We start from the raw sequence: 21,878 nt of genomic DNA on the forward strand, positions 1-21,878 counted from the left end.
CTTGATCCACCACTGCTACATTGTAAGTGCCTGGGAGTAGACATGGGAGGAGAGACCTCGCCGCGCGCGAGGGAGATTTGCATTTTCAGAATTGAAAATTCGTGATCTGATGCACATTCTGGGTGAAATATTTGGACTATTTTCTGTCAAGAAAAGCAAGAAAATCATTCATCTCTGGAATCATTAAGAGAATAATATGTTTCCTCCCCCCCCCCCCTACGTTCATGGGGGTATTAAAAGAACTGCACTGCCCCCGCCCCGATCCTCGAACCCTCGGGAGAAAATCGACACTTAACTTGCACGCAATTGTTTGATTCGAAGACACCGTACCATACAATAATCATGGCGACTCTGTGCAGACTGCGTGCGATTGCCGGCCTTCAAAATTTTGCCAGAATTAGCCATTTTAGGAGTATTTCATCGCGATGTGCATCTTTTCCAGTCTTGCATAAACAACCAGTCACACAGAAGGTAGATCTTCATCAAAGAATTGTCGAGGTAAGTTTGTATGATAGCAACGTTTAATAGTCGAAGTTCATATAATACCACTCATCATTACCCATGCCATGATGGCCATGTTACCACACTTGTCCAGTCGAGTCGATCAGTCAACGAGCTACAGACACTGTAAATTACAGTAGGACCCTAGGCCTTGGGACCTACAACTGTGTAAAATTTAACTACGACAGCTACGTAAACCTAGCCCGACCAGACGCCTGTCGCTATTTCAGTTCGGGAAACCCACTCACAAGGGGGGCCCCTCCTTATATTATAAGTAACCCGTCCCCCTTATAAGTAACCCCGTCCCCCTTAACCCCCGGGGCACCCCTTATAAGGAGTCTCCACGCTTTTTTGCAATGCAACGCGAAAATGAAAGGACTGCGGCAATTCGCTTGATTATGTCCATAAAGCTTCACAAGTTTCCTAGTTACTCACGAAATTTGAGCAAAATCGGTTTGAGGCATCATATCTAAAATCATGGATTTAAATGCGATGTCAAACGACCCATGCGAATGCTGAAATGCGAGCGATTACTGGCGTGAGTGTCGCCAGGCGCGGCGGCGCGGCAATGCTTGAGTGCAGACGTGGCGACTGAGTACGAAAGTCTCCGTACTCAGTCGCCACGTCTGCACTCAAGCATTGCCGCGCCGCCGCGCCTGGCGACACTCACGCCAGTAATCGCTCGCATTTCAGCATTCGCATGGGTCGTTTGACATCGCATTTAAATCAATGATTTCAATAGATATGAATGCCTCAAACCAATTTTGCTCAAATTTCGTGAGTAACTAGGAAACTTGTGAAGCTTTATGGACATAATCAAGCGAATTGCCGCAGTCCTTTCATTTTCGCGTTGCATTGCAAAAAAGCGTGGAGACTCCTTATAAGGGGTGCCCCAGGGGGTTACTTATAAGGGGGACGGGGTTACTTATAAGGGGGACGGGTTACTTATAAGGAGGGGCCCCCCTTGTGAGTGGGTTTCCCGAACTGATTTACAGCGACTGGGCTGTGTAATATTATAGTTAACGTGAACCATGCATCCGCATCCCAGATCAGATTCCAGCCATTCATGCGCGCTAGTTAACCATCCAACACTGCTCAAAAAGAACCCGAGATATGACGTGGTACTCTGAAAATCTTCCTAAGTTTCTTCCTAATTTTCTTCCTAAGTGAGAAAGTTAGGAAGTGCCTAATTAATTTAACAGAACAGTAGGCCCTAGAGAAGTAGGACTAGGAAAGACAGAATTGGTAAATTAGTAGGGTGTCTGGAGCATTTTTGTAACTTTTGAAATTCTGTGAGAAACGAATTGTGAATTATTTCATATGAAAGAGAATTAGACCCTACATCATTAAGACATATTTCAAATTTCATGGCGAAATGATGTTTCTATCTTGAGAAATTTAACTTTGAAATCACAGCAATATCACCCCCTTTTTTTACGAGCACGCGTGAAAATGAGACCCAATCATGTTTGCAAACAGCGCTGAAAAGCTGCATTCGCGTGTGGATCTCCAGCGATCAGATAATGAGCGTACAGCGGTTAGAAAATACGCGTAACAAGTGCGGAAGCCACTCCCCCTATGTGTTGTCATAGTGGACCCTGTGTGCGCTGCATGCGTACGTATATGTGCTCGGTATTCAGTTTACATTCGATTCGCATGTACCGTATTGAGCGCCCTACAACACGTACGAACCCCGCGTACATTGTATGTATGCAGGCGCAGCTGGCAGCAGCTCAGCGCATGCAGCCCGCCGGTAAAGTTCGGGGAGCTGAGCGGAGAGCGTTGCGATGTAAAGCCCAGCTCACACCTTTGCGGTTTTTGCTGCGTATAGCTGCGTCAGTCAAACGCAGCCTGAAAGCAGCCTAACGCAGCACTCCGCGGCAAAATATTTTGTAGCAGTCACATTGTTGCGTTGTAGCTCGTATATTTTGTACAAAATGGTTGCCTACGGTTGCCTTAGTTTGCTTTTCACCTCGCTCCAGCTCGCTTTTGCTCGTAATAGTACGATTCAGTACGAAGATTGCTCGCCCCGTTGCGCGTGTACCTCGTTCGCCACTCGTTCGTTGCTCGCTGGCATCTCGCACTAGCTCGTAGCAGCTCGCATGAACTCGCTTCTCCTCGTTTCACTGCTCATCCACTCGACTGTTACTCGTTCCGGCTCGATCCGCTGTGTATCAATTCGCCCTGCTGCGTATAAGCTCGTAGAAAGCTTTACTGGTATAAAAAATTTGACATTTTACAGTTACGGGGGTGGGGGGGGGGGGGCACAAGGACACAAAGACTTTTTGATTCAAATTCTTCAAAAAGCACTAAATTTGGTACACGTGTTGCCAAAAGCATACTGTCTAGTGTATTTCATTTTTTGATGGGGGCCAAGAAGGGCGCCCTGAGGCCATATTGGCCAAATTCAATATGGCCGCCATCTGAAATTCAAAAGTCACTTCCATTGTTTAAAAAGGTAAACATTTCACAATAATTTTCAGAATCTGTACTATAGGTTTTCTGGGTCAATGAAATCGATTCTGAATGTTGTTTTCATGGTCTGAAGTCAACTTTTCCTTATAGGGTCACCCTTAATGTCGCTTTGGGTCAGGACATTATTTTCACTACAGGTTATTTCAAAATGGCTTGCCTACGGTCACTATAACAGGAATGACAACCTTGCTCATTACCTGCAGTTGCTGAGGACTAAACAGAGCATATTGCTGAGGACTAAACAGAGCATATTACTGTGTTAAAAAATTACTTTTCAGCAATATATATTGTGTGGTAATACAATTCTGAGAAGAAAAAAAATTTCCACAAAACCTACAATAACAGCGGGAAACTCATTTTGAGGTGTTTTTAAAAACTGATATGTTTGAATCTGATGTTGCTGAAAGCACACAATCATTCCAAAAGCTTCATGATTTGATAAGCATATTGTGTTTCTTAGTCAACTAAGTGAATTCTAATTAAATGTAACTAGATTTTGTATGAACACATGTATACGCAGTCATAGCGAGCTAAAGCGAGCAGCATCGAACAGGATCGAGGAGGTACGAGGTAAGGCGAGGATGAACGAGGGGGAGCGAGCGACGGACGAGCTAGATTCGCAATGAAGCGAGTTACATCTGCAACGGTCCTTGGTAATGCGAGCAGAGTACTAGGAGTAGAGTGAGGTGATGCGAGGTAAAGCGAGGTAACGCGAACGAAAGCGAGGTAAGTCGAGGTGAAGCGAGCTGGTATCGTAACCATACGCAGTGAAACGCAGTTCAAAGTAAAGCTGCGTTGGCCTGCGTTAAGCAGCTCGTTGTCGCTCGCCCTTTCTCGTCCTTGCTCGCACTAGCTGGTTGTCCCTCGTCTTAGCTCGTATGAATTTTGATCTTGCGTTCAGTTGCGGATGTTTGAAAAAATTTCAAACAAGCGAGCTAGAACGCAAAGCCTCTGCGTTAGTCTGCGTATTAACCTCGTATTAGCTCGTTTCATTGCATAGTGCTGCGTTGGGCTGCGTTAGACTGCGTTCGGGCAATACGCAGCTGAACGCAAGCTTGAAACGCAAAGGTGTGAGCTAGGCTTAAGGCAGGGCAGCCGGCATGGCGAGCATGGTTTGAAGAAATATGCAGTCGATTGTCGAGAGCAGGTGCACGCAGCTCGCGTGAAATGTACAAGCTACAACCATCCTCATGAGGGGGGGCAGTCCTCGTACGCGGGAGCGGTCCTCATGAGCGGGTTTCCCGGACTGATGTAATGCACTTGTCAATGTAATGACTCACCCCACTACCCCCGGACATGGGTGCGTCATTTCCTCGTTTGTTCCGTCAAATTTGTGACCCAGGTGTTCGTCATTTTACCAGCTTTGTCCGTCAAATTTTTGACCGAGGGGTGCGTCAAAATCCCATCATTGTCGGTCAAATTTTTGACCGAGGGGTGCGTCATGGTACGTCACTTGGCTATGGAAAATAACACGCATTATTTTAAACCGAGGGGTGCGTCCTGGTACGTCACTTGGCTATGGAAAACTGCACGCATTTTTGCACGCTACCAGTACCGGATACACGTACCACGAGTGAAATTACAGTGAGCGGTGTCCCGCGGCAAGTGAAAATCAAATTCGGGAAGTGTTTTGGAATAAGAGGGAAAAATGCTTGCCAGAATCTGGCAAGCACATAATTTAAAAGCCACCCTTTCTCCTTACATTTTCCCTCCAACAAACCCATGAAATCTGTGGTGACAAAGGCGAATTCTTGACAGTAAAAGAAGCGGCAGCAGAAGAAACTGCCTGCAGCATGCCATTTTCTGCTCGCGGGATAGCCCGACCAGACGCGCGACGCTGTTGTAGCTGTGCGAATCTCTACGTACAGCGACTAGGCTGTATGTAGTTACTCGCGGGAATGCCGTGGCGTGGTGTGTACCTGCGCTGCAGCAGTATGCATCCACCGCACTAGCAATGGCCGCGCACACACAGCGCATCTGCACACATGTGATTGTCATGTATGGATTGCATGCACAGGGCAGCAGCGTGATGTACGGTGAATGACGGTACGGTGCTTACAGGGCCATGGTAAGGGAAACTTGCCTAAACTTTTACAAATTATGTTTACAAACCAAAAGAAAATGAAATTGCGTGAATAAAACGTACGCAAAAATTGTTTCAGTATTTACGGGGGTGCGTCAAATGTACCGGGGATGTCCGTCAAAAAAGTGACCGAGGTGTGCGTCACTTTCAACGTGTTGTCCGTCAAAAAAGTGACTGTGGTGTTCGTCACTTGCAGCGTTTTGTCCGTCAAAAAAGTGACTGTGGTGTCCGTCAAAAACCCTGTGTGGTCAGTCAAAAAATGACCATGACGCACCCATGTCCGGGGGTAGTGGGGTGCGTAATTACATTGACAAGTGCATAACAAGTTTATAGGCCGTAGCTTGGTAGGTCATCCTTATCCCCTCCCACTGCACTGTTCTTTCTTAAGCCAATATGGGCAAAATGCCGTAGATAGAACTATCAATAATCATAAGGAACCAACCAAAGACAATCGTAATTAGCGGTTTTCATATAAAGATTAGATGTACACCAAGCCATGAAATGAGATTAATTATCCGTAGATTGATACGTAATATACACATGAAAAGTGTTGAAATCAGCCGATTTTTTTTTTTGTTTTTTTGTAAAAATTTTGCATTTTAATAACTTTTCACGTTTATGATTTTCCCATTATAGTAGCGAGCTCCGTAGCGACCACTATTAGCCCTAGCGACTTCGATTTGCCGATCATCGTAAGTACAGAGTGTAGAGAGCTGAGCCAGCGCGCGGCGTCCGAGGGCAGTCGTAAATCACACAACACCCATAGTGACTCCCGCGGCAGCAACCGCAAAGCTCTTCATGGGCTCCAATCGGGCTAGCCAATTTCACTGAAACAGGCATTGCAAGGTCCATTTCGTGTACCGTTGTAATGTATACTGAGCCTACGTGAGGTTGATTAATTTTGCTTTCAAAAAATCAGAAAACATTTCAATTTTGAAAAAAGTAAAGTTTGTACTGCCATATTTTGCGCAATGTGGATTAAATGCAAAAATACACCCAAGGTCACGACAAATAAGTGCGAAATTTCGACTTAGCATGCCGAACAGATCATCCTCCTCGGGCTACTAGCGGTAGGTAGCAGACGCAAACCTACATACAGGATGGCAAAAGTAGTTCAGGTTTGTGATTCGAACATGTCGTTTGCAGTACGGCCGTATTACTTTTGAAAAGGTTGATATCAATGCACCCCTGTCATAACTGCTACAGCTAACGATCGTCACGAATGGGCTCAGAAACTGAGCACACTGCGTGTGTACAAACGATGTACATGCGCGAGAGCGCCATCTAGTGCTGAATGATGAATGCTAATATTATCATGACGTAGGGTTAAATACACATCAGTCCGGGAAATCTGCTCATGACTGAGGCCTGCTCCCCCTCACGAGCACCCCTCCGCTTCACCTCATGAGCATCTCCACCCTCCTCATGAGGACCCTGGGGAGAGCGACTCATGAGCCCCCCGTCCCGGTTCACTTTTCATCCATCTCGCATCTGACAAATTGGTGCAACTTTGCACGGTGATTTTTTGTTTTACACACATGTCCACTCTCCATGATGAAAAGAAGAAAAAATTCTGTCTGCGCTTTTCAACAAAAATCAAGTTTTAATAAACCAATGCACAGCGACCCATCGAAGCACAGGCGCCAGCGGGTTTGCTCAATGCAGGGCTGCTGCACCTATAGTATTGGCCTGATCTGACTCAATATCTTCTGGGATTTTTTTTTTTTTCCTGCGGCTCGCATTTCTCCATGCACGAATCTGCCCCGTAACCACATGAAACTGAAGTCTGACATTAGATAATCCTAAAAAAAGAGAAAAATAAAATCAGAGATTACCTGACCCTGTGCATACATTTTATATTCCAAAAATACTACATACACAACTGTAGGTCTATTCCACAATGACAAGTGCTGATACTACTGTAACTATAGAGTAGATCGGTAGGCCCTACTTGTGTTGAATTTGTCAGCAAACTTATCACTTTTTAGGTACAGCTGTATTATGGGTTCACTTTCTTCTGCCATTCTGCCTGTATTGCAGCTTCTCAACAATTACCATTGTGAACCAAAGTTTACTAGGCCAAGTAAAAAAAGAAAGTAGTTTCTCGTCCGGGTTTTTTGAGCAAGGCGATGAGGGAGGCCCTTACTATTTGATATCTTACTATTTTTTCGAGGATTGTCAAAATGAAAGTAATATGTGTTTCTCGTCCGGTAATTCTGAGAAAGGTAACGAGAGAGGGCTTTACTATTTTCTATATCCAATTTATGAAATGAAATATCACTGTGGTAGCTGTGTTATGGCCATTTTCAAACAAAAGTGGACATGAGGGTGAAAATTAAAACTTGGAAGAAATCAGTAGGCTTCAATATTTTTTGAAACTAGATATCTTAGACCATATTCTTCCATAAAGATTACGTAAAATAATTTATTATATCTCGTAGTACAGCAAATTTAGAACTTGGGTAATTTAATGTCATAAAATGTGTATTTTTGCATCAACATTCACATACTGCAAATCATGATAGAATATTTGTATTTAAAGAGTATTTGTTGATAAGATAAAACCTTAGTATTGTATTTATCCCCTAAATAGCATTACATATTCTCAGAAATCATTTTCAGAACAAATGAGGGCTTCAAAGTTTTCAAAAATGGTTGTCGTGTCACTCACGTTTTAAACATAAAAAGTTTTCTAGAGCTGTGCATTTTGAAAATCAAATTACCCCAATACAGGAGCAAATACAGTTTCATAATACCTTATTTCATGTGTAGTAACTTTGTCCAATTTGTAATATGTAAAGCCAGAATCTACAGTCAAAGTTCTGTCGTGTCACTCACAATGTCGTGTCACTCACGATATGTCGTGTCACTCACGATATCATTTTGTACACATATCAGGACAGAGACTAATCATTAAAACATTATACTAAATGGAAACAATGAATATAATCAAATGTCATCCTTGGTAAGAGTAGGCCTCCTGTAGCTTTCCCTATTCATTTTCAGATTTGCCCATTGCAACAGGAATAGTCTGGTTATGATGAGTTCATCTGCATGTTACAGCGTGTTTGTGTTTGAAATCGGCACCATATCTTTTACATGTGGGCATTCCACTAAAAAAAAAAACCCAAGAATAAAAAACAAAAATAATAAGCAAATATCCAGAAACAACTTTGTTTCACAGTGGATAGTATTTACAATTTGTAGGAAGGGTCATAGCAAACCGATATAACACTTTTTGGTCCAATTTGGAAAAAACCCCAGTATTTTTCAGCTATTGAAATAGTGTGTCTTTTGCTGAAAATATTCATATTTGGCAAAATTTGCATGTAGATCTTCTGAAGTAGAAATTTTCACTATAAAATGACTTTCAGCTGATTAATCCTCCTTGGTATCTGATAAAATATAATATTATTTATATATTCAAATTTCAACCTCTTTCAAAGTGCCATGTCCATACTATTTTTGACATACAAGTTTTGGTAGAAAACAGTGTTTTGGTCAAATTTTGTTCTAAATTCAAATGCAAAGCTAAAGTGTGATATCACACAACACATCCACACAGTTCTTTAAATACCTGCATAATTCAATAAAAAAAAGTGCTATGGACATTACATCGCCATGCTGCAGACATTACACATTCGTAGAAAAAGTATTTAAAGGTAAAGTTATGATTGAGAGTAATAGTTTGGATTCTACACTGCAATAGTGATATCTGTCATAATGAATGCCCAAGCCCTTGCATAATCTATTAAACATTGTCATATGTGAGACTTTCATCAGCAATAAGTGCACTGTGTACATGTAACAAGGTTTTGACCAATCTTCTGCATCCATTATGATCTTCTATAGATCTATATATTTTTACCATGAAACTCTCAGGCAATTGATGTAACCTACAACTCTGTATGTAACAGCAGCAACAGCATATCATGCTGAGCGATTACACTGTGTTGGCAAGATTGTGAGTTGAAACATTGTTTGAGAAGAGAAACAGAAACATCCCTGTTAATAGTGTTATGGTCAGTTGCTGTCTGACTTGTCTGTGAAACACATTCCGACTTACATTGTGAATATCTGACCATGTCATGACTGGTAGCCATCTCAACACATTTTGTCAGAAAAGAGAGATGTGCTCAAACATGACACTCTATGCAAGTTGTGTTAGGGGCATACAAAAGACATTATCAATTTACTATTCAATCCAGTTATTTACATGATGATTTTAAGTTTCATCATTCAAATAATGTGGAAATGAAAAGGAATGTGACTGGAAATACCCCTTCCTCAGAGTCTACAGTTTGTTCCTTCTAGCAACTGTATTTTGGTTTGTAGAAATATAATGTTGTATCATAGCAACATTTACGTCCTGAATTACTATTACTTTGCAAAAGAATCAAGTGTTTTGTACTTTTAGATATCATTTTGTACTGAACAAGCAAAGACATTCATGTGCCATGCAGTCTATTGCCTTGATTTTTGAGCAATCCAGAGAAGTGATAACTGTGGTCAAAGTTTACTAAGTGATCTGTTAAGAGGCTAGTGCTTGGAGTATGAAATTTCTGAAAAGACAAGAATCCATCAAAATTGCTTTGAGTGCAGCAAAGGAAAGCCATTCTTAGAACAGAATGAAGTCAGAGCAGTAGTCCTTCTCCAACAATGAACTAACAACAAGAAAAAACAACTAATCACTTTTAGTTGCTTCAAGCCGATGTGGAAGCAAACAAACCATTTTTTCTAAACAGACTTTTCTCATCCTAGAAAGAATTGTGTAGAAGAAATAGAGTAAAACAAATCCTTCATAGTGCAAAATTACGTACTGAACATTTGTTGAAGTCTTACAATGTGTACATTAGTTTTCATTAGAATAGAAATTGGTTATTAGTGCAGAGTTACCATGAACATAATACAAAAAAAGTTACATTGTTGAGATAATTGTGGAATTTTTGCACTTGTCGTGTCACTCACGTTTTGGATGTCGTGTCACTCACGGCACGTAAGGGTGAACCATTTACAACAGAGATGGAGGGATTGATCGTGACTATATATGTTAGATAGGTACACTATTGATGTACATGCACTATTACTCATGGTTCTCTTGGAGTACTACTTCGGCACGAATCCAGCTGTAACCGTTAATGGTCAGAAACCCATGTCCGAAATTTGTCGTGTCACTCACGCATCGTTTTTTAATCATAATTTACTTGTTAATTGGAGAATTCAAATCCAACTGGTAATGGTACATGCCAGTCCTACATTGAACCTAAAATGGTAGTCATGATCCATTCATAACCTCCAGGTGGGAAGATATGTGCCCTTCTCACTCTCAGATTGTCGTGTCACTCACGTTTGAAAATGACCTTATGAGAGACCAGGTCCCAAGTGTATATGTCTTGCCTGCACTCTGTGCACTTTCAAACAAATAGACATAATATGTACCATACTTGATATGAAACTTCATGCATGCAGAAATACATTTGCTTTTTCTTTCCACTACGTACACTATACATTGTAGATGTCAAGGGAAAATGACCATCTTAATACTGATATTTAGTGTTGTAATGGCATTTCTGATACCAGTGTACTTGCAATTCTGATGTATTGTGCTATTAATTGAAACAGGTATAAAACATTCTATCAACAAATGTACGACTGAAATAAATTCCATGATATTCAAAACACTGCTTTATTTATCATTGGTGTTTGTGACTTTTTATGTCCACACAGCTGGTATGTATCTGCATCTCTTCACAGCACAATTGTAGCACATTCAACTGGAAACTGGCTGGTACAATTGCAGATGGATGTCAAAATGATACTGATATGGCATTATAGCATTAAACATTTAAAGATGTTTCTTCATGTTCTAAAAAGACATTTGATAATCACTCATTATTTGGATGATGAATGATTGTATCACACTACAGGTGATACGACTCACGGCCGTGTCCGTGAATTTACATCGTAAAGAAAAGTATCCCGCAGAAATACGAGACAAACCAGAGTCCTTGGAAAAGTTATTTATTTTGTAGATACACCCATTTAATAAATCTACATTTGCTGGAAAAGCGCATTCATTTTCTCTTCAAAATAGAACAATACATCGCCGTCAGATGCAACGTTACAGAGCAGAGTGTTTGGGCCTATACACATTCGAATGTGTTCATGCGTGCGTGCAGACAGCTGATAGACGAGGAGGATGGGGACCCCGACAGCTACAGACACGCATACGTATACGCGGCCGGCACGGCCACTGCACTGGCACCGTACCTTCCGACACTGCACACACATGCACATAGTCACAATGACATGAAAATGTATACATTTATACAAACTCGATACAATCCTCACAAGCATTTGTACAGTACAATTCATCCGCTTAAAATATGAGAAATGGGGAAAAATACGAACAATGTGCGAAATATGCGTAGAATATCAGCGATTGTTCGCAAAAGATGTTGCCGCTGTCGCGTTCACGACGTACCGAGTGCGCTGTACATCACAGCCCAGGCGCAGGCCCGCGCGCCCATCCAACTACAGTTCGACTGCTTTGTGGGTCATTCCTTCTTGCCGAGCTCGCATTACATACGCACTACAGAAGCTACAGCTGTACTCCAGCTAAGTAGAGGACGCAAGGCGTATTAAATTAGAAATGAGACATCACGATTGGTAGGTGAATTGTCGAATTTTTTTTTTTCGGCGGCCGAAAAAATAGTAAATATCAAAAAAGTCGATGCGGCAACTGAAAATCGATGCGGGCGGGATGTGGGCTGGGACGAGAATTATGAATTTCTTGGTATTTTCAGCGCCATTTTGAAAATAGTAAATAGTAAAAAAATCGATGCGGCGGCCAAAATCGATGCGCGCGAGGACAAGAAACTGGTTTCTTTTTTTACTTGGCCCTATATATGAATAATGAAATTTTTGCCTACTGTAGGTGGTGTATAGCTGTCATTATTAGATCATGCCTTCAGAAAGTGCATGGATTGTAGATTAGTTCTACCGATTCGCTACCTTGCATTTCCTGATACGAATACCGGTATGCCTATCGTACGCGCAATATCTGCTAAAATTGGTCAGCCACTCTGACGGAAAGCTGGCATCTACCGTATAATACTCCAGGGCCCAGTTGTGAGAAACTCGGAAAATCAAACTCAAGTCCCCCAAAAATTGTAAGCAACTTTGTGTTTAAACACAAGTCCATTGCAGAAAAGATGTTTGATTTCATTATATGCGAATATCAAATGCAATCTTGATGAATTAAACACAACTTTGCGCTTGATTTTGACCAAATGCAAAGCTTTGAACGATACTTGTGTTTCATGTGAAGTTCCGTAGCAAAGCGAGTTTGTAGCAATGGGACCGCGCCTAGAGTGTGCCTAGAGCAGAGTAAGCGTTACAGAAGCCAGCATACCCCAACATGACAGTTCATCACCCTTAGCTGGCTAATTTCAGCACAACATATGCCTCCGCCAGGCACACACATGTATGCATACAATTGTACAATGAGTAGGGAGCAAGTCTGGAAATGGTGGAAGTTGTTATTTTTGCGTGCACTCAGCAATGTTTATTGCAATAGAAATTTACTCGATTAAATTCTAAATCAGTATTGATTAGACATCTTTGTAGATCTGCTTGATTTCAGACAAATGTGCAGCAACTTGTAAGAATGTGCAGGACAGTGACAGTGTTAAAGTTTGGCCATTGTTTTACATGGCCCAAGGGTTCAGTTTGTACATGTACACTGTATTGTATATAAAGGTGGGCCATTGCATTGTTGGGCCATTGCATTGTTGGTCCAAGTACAAGTACAAATTACCATAACTGTCATATCATTACAATGTCTATAGTACATACAATATACATATTACATGGCTGTGTAAAGTTAAAAGGTACATTGTCAATCAGATTATCAGAATATATGTGTGACATGCAAATGGTCAAAATGGAAGGTTAAGGAGTATTGCAAGATGTACAAATGTACGTTGAAGGGTTTCTAGAGAGGAAATGGAAAACAAAGGAGAGGAAGATAAACTTGTAGTGATTTGAGGAGGTACAAGAAGTTTAATTGGAAAGGATGAAATCGAGGTAATGTGTGATAAGAAGTAGAACAGGCAGTTTTACTTGTTTTCTTTTTTCTTTTCTTTTTTCTTCTGGCTATTTTGCTAGTTGTCCAGGCCTGTCCGTCATTATGGCTCCGGGGCAGAGATGACCATTGACATCATCAAGGAGAGATGTACGTTGGTACTGAAGCTTTTCGACAAGGTCAACCCAGAACAGGTACAATACATGTACATGTACATACCGTAGTATCATGATCTTCATTATAAAACATTATTATGAATATTGTGCTTGGAGGAACTTAGAGTCAATAATGACTTCATACATATTCTGCTTTTACATTTTTTAGTTAAAGAACAAGTTTAAGCCACATTGATGTTACAGACTGACAATGAAACAGTATTCCTAAGACATTCATGTACTGTACAATGTGTATGAATAACATATAAAATGTTCATCTACCTGTGTTATCATTACAATGGGATGCCTTTATCATTTGGAAATGTAAGGTAGTTTTGGATAGTGCAAGTGATGTTTTTGGTATAAAATGTTGTCTTCTTGAAGTCTCATTAAAAGTGTGTTCAAATGTTACAGAAAGCCGAACGGCAATATTTTTCTACATGTATGTTATTGAAAACTAAATGTATGTATTAATAAAATACATGACGTATTAAAGTCATCCATCTGTTGTCTCACTTCTGTGGCACTTCAGGTAACATGGGATCTCCACTGTACATGAAACAGGTATACAAAAATTCTGTTTACAAAGATGAAATGCTGTTTTGTTTTACTCTTATGAAGCCCTGTTTTGACACCACATGTACACATGTATTTGTACATACATTGGGGGCATATTACATGTACACAACGCTTGTACCCCACTTGCCTATTTGAGCATTCATGCAAAGGCCCCTTACAGGTGTAGTTGTAACAGGCAAGTGGGGTTTTCAAATAGCAGCCTGCCTTACAAACTGTATGGGTCATTTCAAGAGTAATGTGGATATATTTTTCACGCTTGCATTCCTCCCATGTTGCAGGTAACACTAGATGCGAAGTTTGTGCAAGATCTGGGTTTGGACAGTTTAGATGCTGTTGAAATCATCATGGCCATCGAAGATGAGTTTGGTAGGTGAAATAAAATTCATATGCTGCATTATTCCAGCAAATTATTGTTTTTATTCAGTATTCTAGTTTAACAGATTGTCGCATGTTTAGTTTTAGAGTAGATTACACTTCTCTTTGGAGAATTGTTGTGGGAAGAAATTGTATATCTTTTAACCCCCGTAGAGGATGAGTCCTGAGTAAACTCGAGTAGAAGTGTCTGTCGGATTTGCGTGTTGTAGCAAAATCAGCCCGTCCTCAACAGGTTACAAGGACACATCTCTGTGTAAACCACTGTGCTGTAGTGTATCTGGCGATACACAGGCAATTGTCTTTTTTGCCCGTGTCGATGATGCAAATAAGTAATATTTGCCTCATTGCCTCCAAGGATGTGCTGGAAATCAATCAAAAATGAAAATTGAGTAATGTTCAAAAGTTATGAATTTTCGTAAGTTGTGATTAAATCCATGTGTTGTAAGATAAAGAAGACTATGATTTGTATAAAAGATATAAAGGAAATAGAGAGAGAATTCAAGGTATTTTCATATTTTTAGCAAAACAAAAGAGCTCTTGATTTAATTGATGAAAAAAAATGAAGTAAGTTCCCCATTCGTTCATGCTGTGTATTAATCATGAAATGTTTCCTATTGTTTAAAAAAATAAGAGCAGCCAGTTAATACGTCCATATTTCTTGATACTTTAGTATACTCGTTGTTACAGTATAGTGTGACAAACCAGTATTTTTGCTTTCCTTTCATGCAATCCAGGTGTGGAGATACCAGATGAGACTGCCGAGAAGCTCTTAAACCTCAAGGACGTCGTAGAGTTCCTAGCTGACAGACTAGACATAGCCGAATAAGGGCCTGACCATCCATCCCCATATGTTCATTTGTGTGTGAGTACCAGCGGTTACTTCCTCTTGTCCTTGGTTGGGAATGCTCTGTTTTGATGACCAGCAGTACAGCGCAGTGACTTTTATGGTTTGATTTGTCCTGATGTGGATTGTAGAGCTGTGGGTGACCAGATGGGCAGGAAACAGTGCTGGTACAACGTACATTTTGTACTCTTCAAGTTGCAAAGGGACCACTGTGTAGAAATGAGTTGGTCATCTGTAGATCTACGTATGGATACGAGATAGCCTTTAGAGATCAGATACTGTAAAAGTGGATATTTTCGCCTGACTAATTTTTCGCATTTGGCCGGATGAGAAGAATTTCGGGTGTTTTTAATTCCACAGAATCAAGACATTAACTACTGGAACATAAGGCATGCAAAGATATTCGCATGCTTTTATTTTCGCGCTAGTTTCTGATTGCGCGAAAATGGCGAAAATTTCAACACCTCGAAAATTTCCACTTTTACAGTAGTTATATGTTCTCAAGAAGTGGGGGGGGGGGATAAACAAACAAATGGAATAGGCTGTTCATCACTTAGAAAATAGATATAAGAAAATTGATTGATTGCTAGATTTATGTGATGATTTTGCAAACTTCTTTCTTTTTTTTTTTTTTGCATGGACAGCAATACTTATGATGTCATTTTTACAGCGCACTCCTGTTACAAGTATAACAAAATTTCGTTATAACTGAATAACATAGTGTATAAAGATATAGAGATTATTATTTGGGGATCTGAATTTTGATTTCTTTGTAACAAAAATATTGTTATAACCATCCCGAGGACTTCATTATAAGGGAAGTACACAAGATTTGTGGATTATATCCTACCTGTTTATACACTCCTATGCAAGAGTGTTGCATGCTTTGTATGTGTCATCAATGAACTCCCCCCCTCATTTTTTGCGGGAGGTGTTAGAATGGTGCAAAACCTGATATTGATCAGAGTATCTTCTCTCTCTCTCACTTACTTTTCTCAACACACAGATTATATCAAGATGAGAGATATCTTGTGCCACTTGGGTTGGAATCTGTGTGATGGACTGCACTGAGCAAGACTTTTCATTTCCTTCACAGAGAGAATGGAGTTTTCGAGTTCACAGATAACCCCATGTGTCCATAGTTGCATACATTGAAGTGCAGCAGTCCAGTCAATGTGATTTTTGTAGTTACTTTGTAGGAAATGAAGGCAGATGTTTCCAAAGGCATGATATTTTTTTTTCTTCCGTATCCAAATTCAGCTTGATTTAGGTATTCACAGTGAATATTATGGCAACAGAGGGATTTTTATTTTTCCTTATCCAAATTCTGCTTGATTTAGGTATTCACAGTGAATATCATGACAACAGAGGGAATTTAGTATGTGACAAAATCACTCTTGAAGGATATTGAAGTGAGTGTGGAAAGAATGGATTCAGCTCAACTATACAAAGAGATTGTATGACTGTATCACAGGGTTTTCTACCAATTCCTGCAGCATATTAACTGCAAACTTTTGGCTTGAATATACAACGTACCATCAATGTTTACATCCTGGGAAAGGTAAAATGGGACTGTCTAAATAATCACTAGCCAGAAAGAAAGTACATAAAAACATGGAATCACTGACATCCAGGGCAAGTTTTCAAATGTATTGAATCTTTGTAGTCTTGAAAATCAGTCTCACCCAGCATTTTCACATCGTGATGTATGTTGTGTCAAATTAGGTTCGGGGTTGCTTGTAGCTCTATGTTTTTGTTCAGCTTCATCCGTGTGGTTTTATATTTGATAAGTTGCAATCAGTCATACTCCTACCTTCATATAGGTGAAGCCTTCATGGTTAATAGCTGCTTGTAACCAATCGACTGTTATCTACCTGAGTTTGAAGAGCTTTGATACATCCTGTGGCCATGGTAGGCCCATGGTTTGGCTTTGTGGCTGTTGTTCTGTGGAATAAAGGGCACCATGAGATTGTGTACAGACTAGCTTTGATACTTGTCCCGAGTCTCATTTTCCATGTCTTTTGACTAAAATGCATAGTGTTTGAGATGCAGTGAATATGATAGAGTGGAAAGTTTGTCATTCTCTCTTATGTCTGATCTGCTAAGAAAGAAGCATATATTCATCATTGCACATGTATATACATATATTTGAGGCTGCATAGGTTGCTTTTATGTTTCTTTTGCTCATAAGGAAGCAAACAGGCTGCTACAGAATAGGTTGAACGATGTAAAATACAAAAAGACTTACTCCCTGTTCAGACAAAAAGCCTTTATACCGAAACCTTACAAAGAACTGCCATAATTGTGTCATCCTTTCATTGTATGTTTAGCTTTTGGACCTTTCAGACACATTTCCCAACCAATTAGAAAAACAAAACAAAACAACAACAAAAAAACATTGTGAAGATGTGCAGTTTTCCACTGTGCATGTTGTTATGGTCACAACTAGCCCCTGCTTGGCCCTTGTCCATAGAAATGAGAGGTAAGGTCAAATTTCACATGCTCTCATGTTAAGCCCCGCTTGGTAATACATGTACAGTGTATACCATTCTATGGTCGCCATATGTTCAGACACACAAGAAAGGGTGATTAATTATTGAGTTCTAGTTTGAAATGATGCTCTGAGTCTCATTTCATTACAAAATGCAATTATTAGTGTTCAGACACATAATCATCAAAGTCCATTATGTAGCTACACTTGTAATAGGTACACGTATGTATACTGTTTTGGAATTAAATTTTGGTGTAAACACCCTGTATCAATAAGATGATGATTGTTGGTAAAGTGCACTCCTGTTATACCAAATACGGTTATAACGGCATTCATGTTACCACAAAGTAAGAATTCAGGTCCCCAAGAATCGTCTATAATCATATCTTTCTATAATTTACTGTTGGGTTAACCCTATTAAAAAAGACTGGGCTATTTTGGTAGCTCGAAAGACTGTGGGGGGGGGGGGGGGGGGGGGGGGGGGGGGGGGGCCCAAAGGGCCCCCCTTAAGATCTCGGCCGTGGATCGCGCAATCGCCGCGGAAATTGGCACAATGGTAGTGTGCGATGTAATCTACAAGATCGTATATTTAAATTTTCCAAAATAGTCTTCTTTTATTTGATTTTGATTAATTATGCTAATTTATGCGAGAAATCAGACTCTTTGATCTAAATAAGTAAATAAAGCTCCAAAAGTGCTCATTTTTGGTCTAATTATTCTTTGTGGCATTCTTAGCAAATGTACTTGAAAAAAAATTCGGTATCAAAATTAATTTCTTATTTATTTTATTGTTTTATGAATTTCTTATGTATTTCTTTGTTTTTTCGACCTTGTGTTTTTGTTGTTTTTTTAACAAAATTTGTGGCAGACACTTTTTGAAGCATAATACTCCTAAAACAAATTAATTTTAGTCATTGAGAGTAAAAATAAGCATATTTATATGAACCATGTGAAAAAACTAAATTTGCATTGACTTTGTACACAAAATCACATTTTTGAGCCATTTTTGGCCTCACGTGCATTTACAAAACGTTATGTAACTTCAGAGCTGTACCCCCGGGCGTCACAAATTTGGTGTCAAAATGTGCGGGAAACTCGAAAGAAAAAAGTCATAGAGCATCGCGGCAAGAGCACTGCGTGTTGCAGAGTAATCGCGCGAAATGTCGAGGGGGGGGGGCCTAAAAGGCCCCCCCCCCCAGTCTTTTTAGGGTTAAAACAAAGTTTTGATATAACTAAAAACTGCCGGTCCCAACGAATTCCGTATAACAGGAGTGCAATGTACTTGTGTACGCTAAAGTGGTTTAGTTGAGAATGGTTTAAGCGGAAAATGCTGTACGTGATAGTGTCTGCATATCCTTGTGGTTATGTACTCGTGACATATTGATGCACATCTTTCTAGTATTCCATTTCCAGGTGAAGGATTAGTCTACAGCATTGTCAACCAGTTCCAAATCCCTGCCACTTGAGAAAAGATAACCACCCCTACCCCTCAAACGAAAATGACCAAATAAACAAACAAAAATAACAAACAACAGCTTATAACAGATGTGCTATTACTTGCTGTGCAAAGGTGAAATGTGAAAATAAATGCACATACATGTACTGCACTTTCCTTGCTGCTTGTACACCAAAATACAATGTACAGTATACGCCGAATATTTCACGAGGTTTTTATTTTCGCAAATTTCGTGAGTCAGGTGCTATTCGTGAAATTAGACACGCAAAAATATTGACTCTGATCCCAATGTGGATGTGACATACGCGTACACAATTCTCCGTTCAGTACGAGACTCCACGATCGCGAATTTAACCACTCACGAAATCGTCGGGAATTCCCGATTTACGAAAATTTAGACTCGAGAATGGCGTATGCAGTATGTGATATGCACACACACATTCATATATTTCACACACAGGTTGTACATTGTCATATATGTTATAATCTGCGACTACATGTATATACATATATTACTTGCATATACAATGTATTTTATGTATATAATGTGTGCGTGCGTGTGTGTGTGTGTGTGTGTGTGTGTGTGTGCACCTGCCAGTGTGTCTGTCTGTGTGCTACATTCATAAAACACAATGTACTTTAATTATTAAACACTGCCAGTTGAGCATGAATTTTACTTCTTCACTTTGAAATTTGCTCAGCTTACATCAAATGCAATTTATTAGTACACGTTGTACTTTGGTCAAAGGTGAAAGGGTTGTTACATTTGTGGAAAATGTGTTCAACTCTTTGTATCTACACTGTATTTTGCAATCCCTTTCTACTTTCAATCAAAAATTGTTCCAAGGGTGACTTTGAATAGACAGCTGTGTGTGTATTGAGGAGGCAGACGCAAGAGACTGGCAACTGGCAATGGTGGATTACTTCTTGACAATAAAACAATTTTATTTACCGTATTGTGCACATAGTCAACTTTAGAAAGCTAAACTATACAAATCTCAATTGTGCGCACATAAGAAAACAGAAGCCAAGTAATATCTTTGCACTCCCACTGGGTGCACATGACCTGTACATGGAACTTGATTAGCAAGACAATTCCTCACATGCAATGTCTGCTCTATAATTACAAGACTTGCGTTTTTCTGATTCTTGTTTAGATCTGGAATTCACATACACATCCTGTAAGATCTTAAAATAGATTACTAGATCATGCCAAAGCATGGAGTATCTGAATATACAACGGCAAAAAAAAAAATTCATATTAAAAAAAAAGTAGCATAACTTCCATATCTGTTTGTTCAAAAATATATTACTCTCACAGGTATATCTCTACCAATAATATATGCATCACAAGCTCTGTTTTTTATGCATGCTAAGAAATCATGAAATCGAAAAGATAAATGAAAGAAAATGAAGAAGAAGTGATCACATCTACAGGATCATGGTGATATATAAGATATACTGTAAACTTCGCATCAAGTCGGTACGCACAGGCCTGGAGAAAATCTGCTAAAATACATGAATTACGACTTGCGTGTGCAAGTCAACAATGAAACGAAATAAAGACAAACAAGGGGGACTCTTAATTTGAATGGCATGATGCCATGTCGATGTACGCAAAGTTTACTACACATTATGACATGCTCATTACTGAGGGAAGCACGTCCAGGTTTTAAGCCTTTGGACAAAGAAAAATACTGCATGAAATAATGTGGCTCTGCATGCAATTTTCCCCCTACCAGGAAAGTTGTAACTGGAAACTATAAATGCTGTTCAACAAAGAAAAAGATCTGTGCCATTTTGACCAAGTGGTGTATCACCTAATCATAACCTCACAGAAAAGAATGGTAAAATGTGAAAATACCGCAACCTACAGTGTACTCCTGTTATAAAGAACACGGTTACAACAAAGTAAAAATTGAGGTCCCAAAATTATCACCTATAATATCTTTGTATACTCTACTGTCCAGTTATAACGGGAGTCCCCTGTACCTTCAGCCCCAGCAAGCTCTGAACTAGGACTGTATCGATTGAAGTGCTGGCACATACAGTGACGGTAGATGTGCCACAGCTGCCGAAAGTTGGCAATAATAATCCATTGATACAACCTCATCAAGGGGCCTTACAAAGCTTAGAAGGAGCTATACAGTGCATTTTGTTCGAAATAGCAAGTAATACACCTCATACATTCTATTCTTTTCGGCAAAATTGGGAGGAAGGACACAAGATTTCCTGAGGGCTCACAATTTGTAATTTTAATGTGGAAATCAAGATTTTTCTTTCCCTGGCATCCCATGGAAGAAGAAAAGGGGTTGATTTCACCAGAATTTCCCATTCATCACCATGGTTCTCTTATAAAATTCTGACCAAAGATGTACACTGTTGTAGAACTACTAAAGCAGATATTAGAAAACTCAACAACTGCACCTAACCATTGTGGTGCATGGGCAAGATATACAAGTACCTAACCTTCAGTGGGAATTCTTGTATAGAACAATGGTATGTCAAACCCTTTACACAAACATTATTTTTCTTCCCTACAATTCAGTTTCCTTCAAATTATACAATGTCTGACAAACTCTGATTTTTAATAGAAAAGTTTCAATCTGAGGTAATGATTTCACAAGTCCCACAAAGTTTGTTACAGTGAGCGTCCACTATATATTGAAGAACACAAATAGAAGGGAAATGCTGAAGAAGAAAAAGGAAGAAGCAAACTTAATCCATAAATTTACCTACCGAAAATTATCCCAGTCACCAATCTACAATACTTGAAAACCATTAACTATTTAGGGTATTCTCAAATACGTTGAAAAAGGAGGCATGAAAAACC

General features: G+C 39.8%; 1 protein-coding gene across 1 annotated transcript; it reads left to right on the plus strand.

Annotated features, from left to right (window-relative positions):
- The first annotated feature begins 342 nt into the window (after positions 1-342).
- Positions 343-17,151, plus strand: LOC139741121 (acyl carrier protein-like). The gene is made up of 5 exons (XM_071651708.1): positions 343-498; positions 13,229-13,339; positions 14,158-14,245; positions 14,989-15,116; positions 16,105-17,151. Exons 1-4 carry the CDS (start codon positions 343-345, stop codon positions 15,078-15,080), a joined length of 447 nt encoding a protein of 148 aa, XP_071507809.1. The 3' UTR covers positions 15,081-15,116; positions 16,105-17,151.
- Positions 17,152-21,878: the final 4,727 nt, after the last annotated feature.

This window comes from Diadema antillarum, unplaced genomic scaffold (assembly GCF_040938485.1).
Source record: "Diadema antillarum isolate AM-2024a unplaced genomic scaffold, OU_Dant_1.0 seq00000905_RagTag, whole genome shotgun sequence".
NCBI lineage: Eukaryota > Metazoa > Echinodermata > Echinoidea > Diadematoida > Diadematidae > Diadema > Diadema antillarum.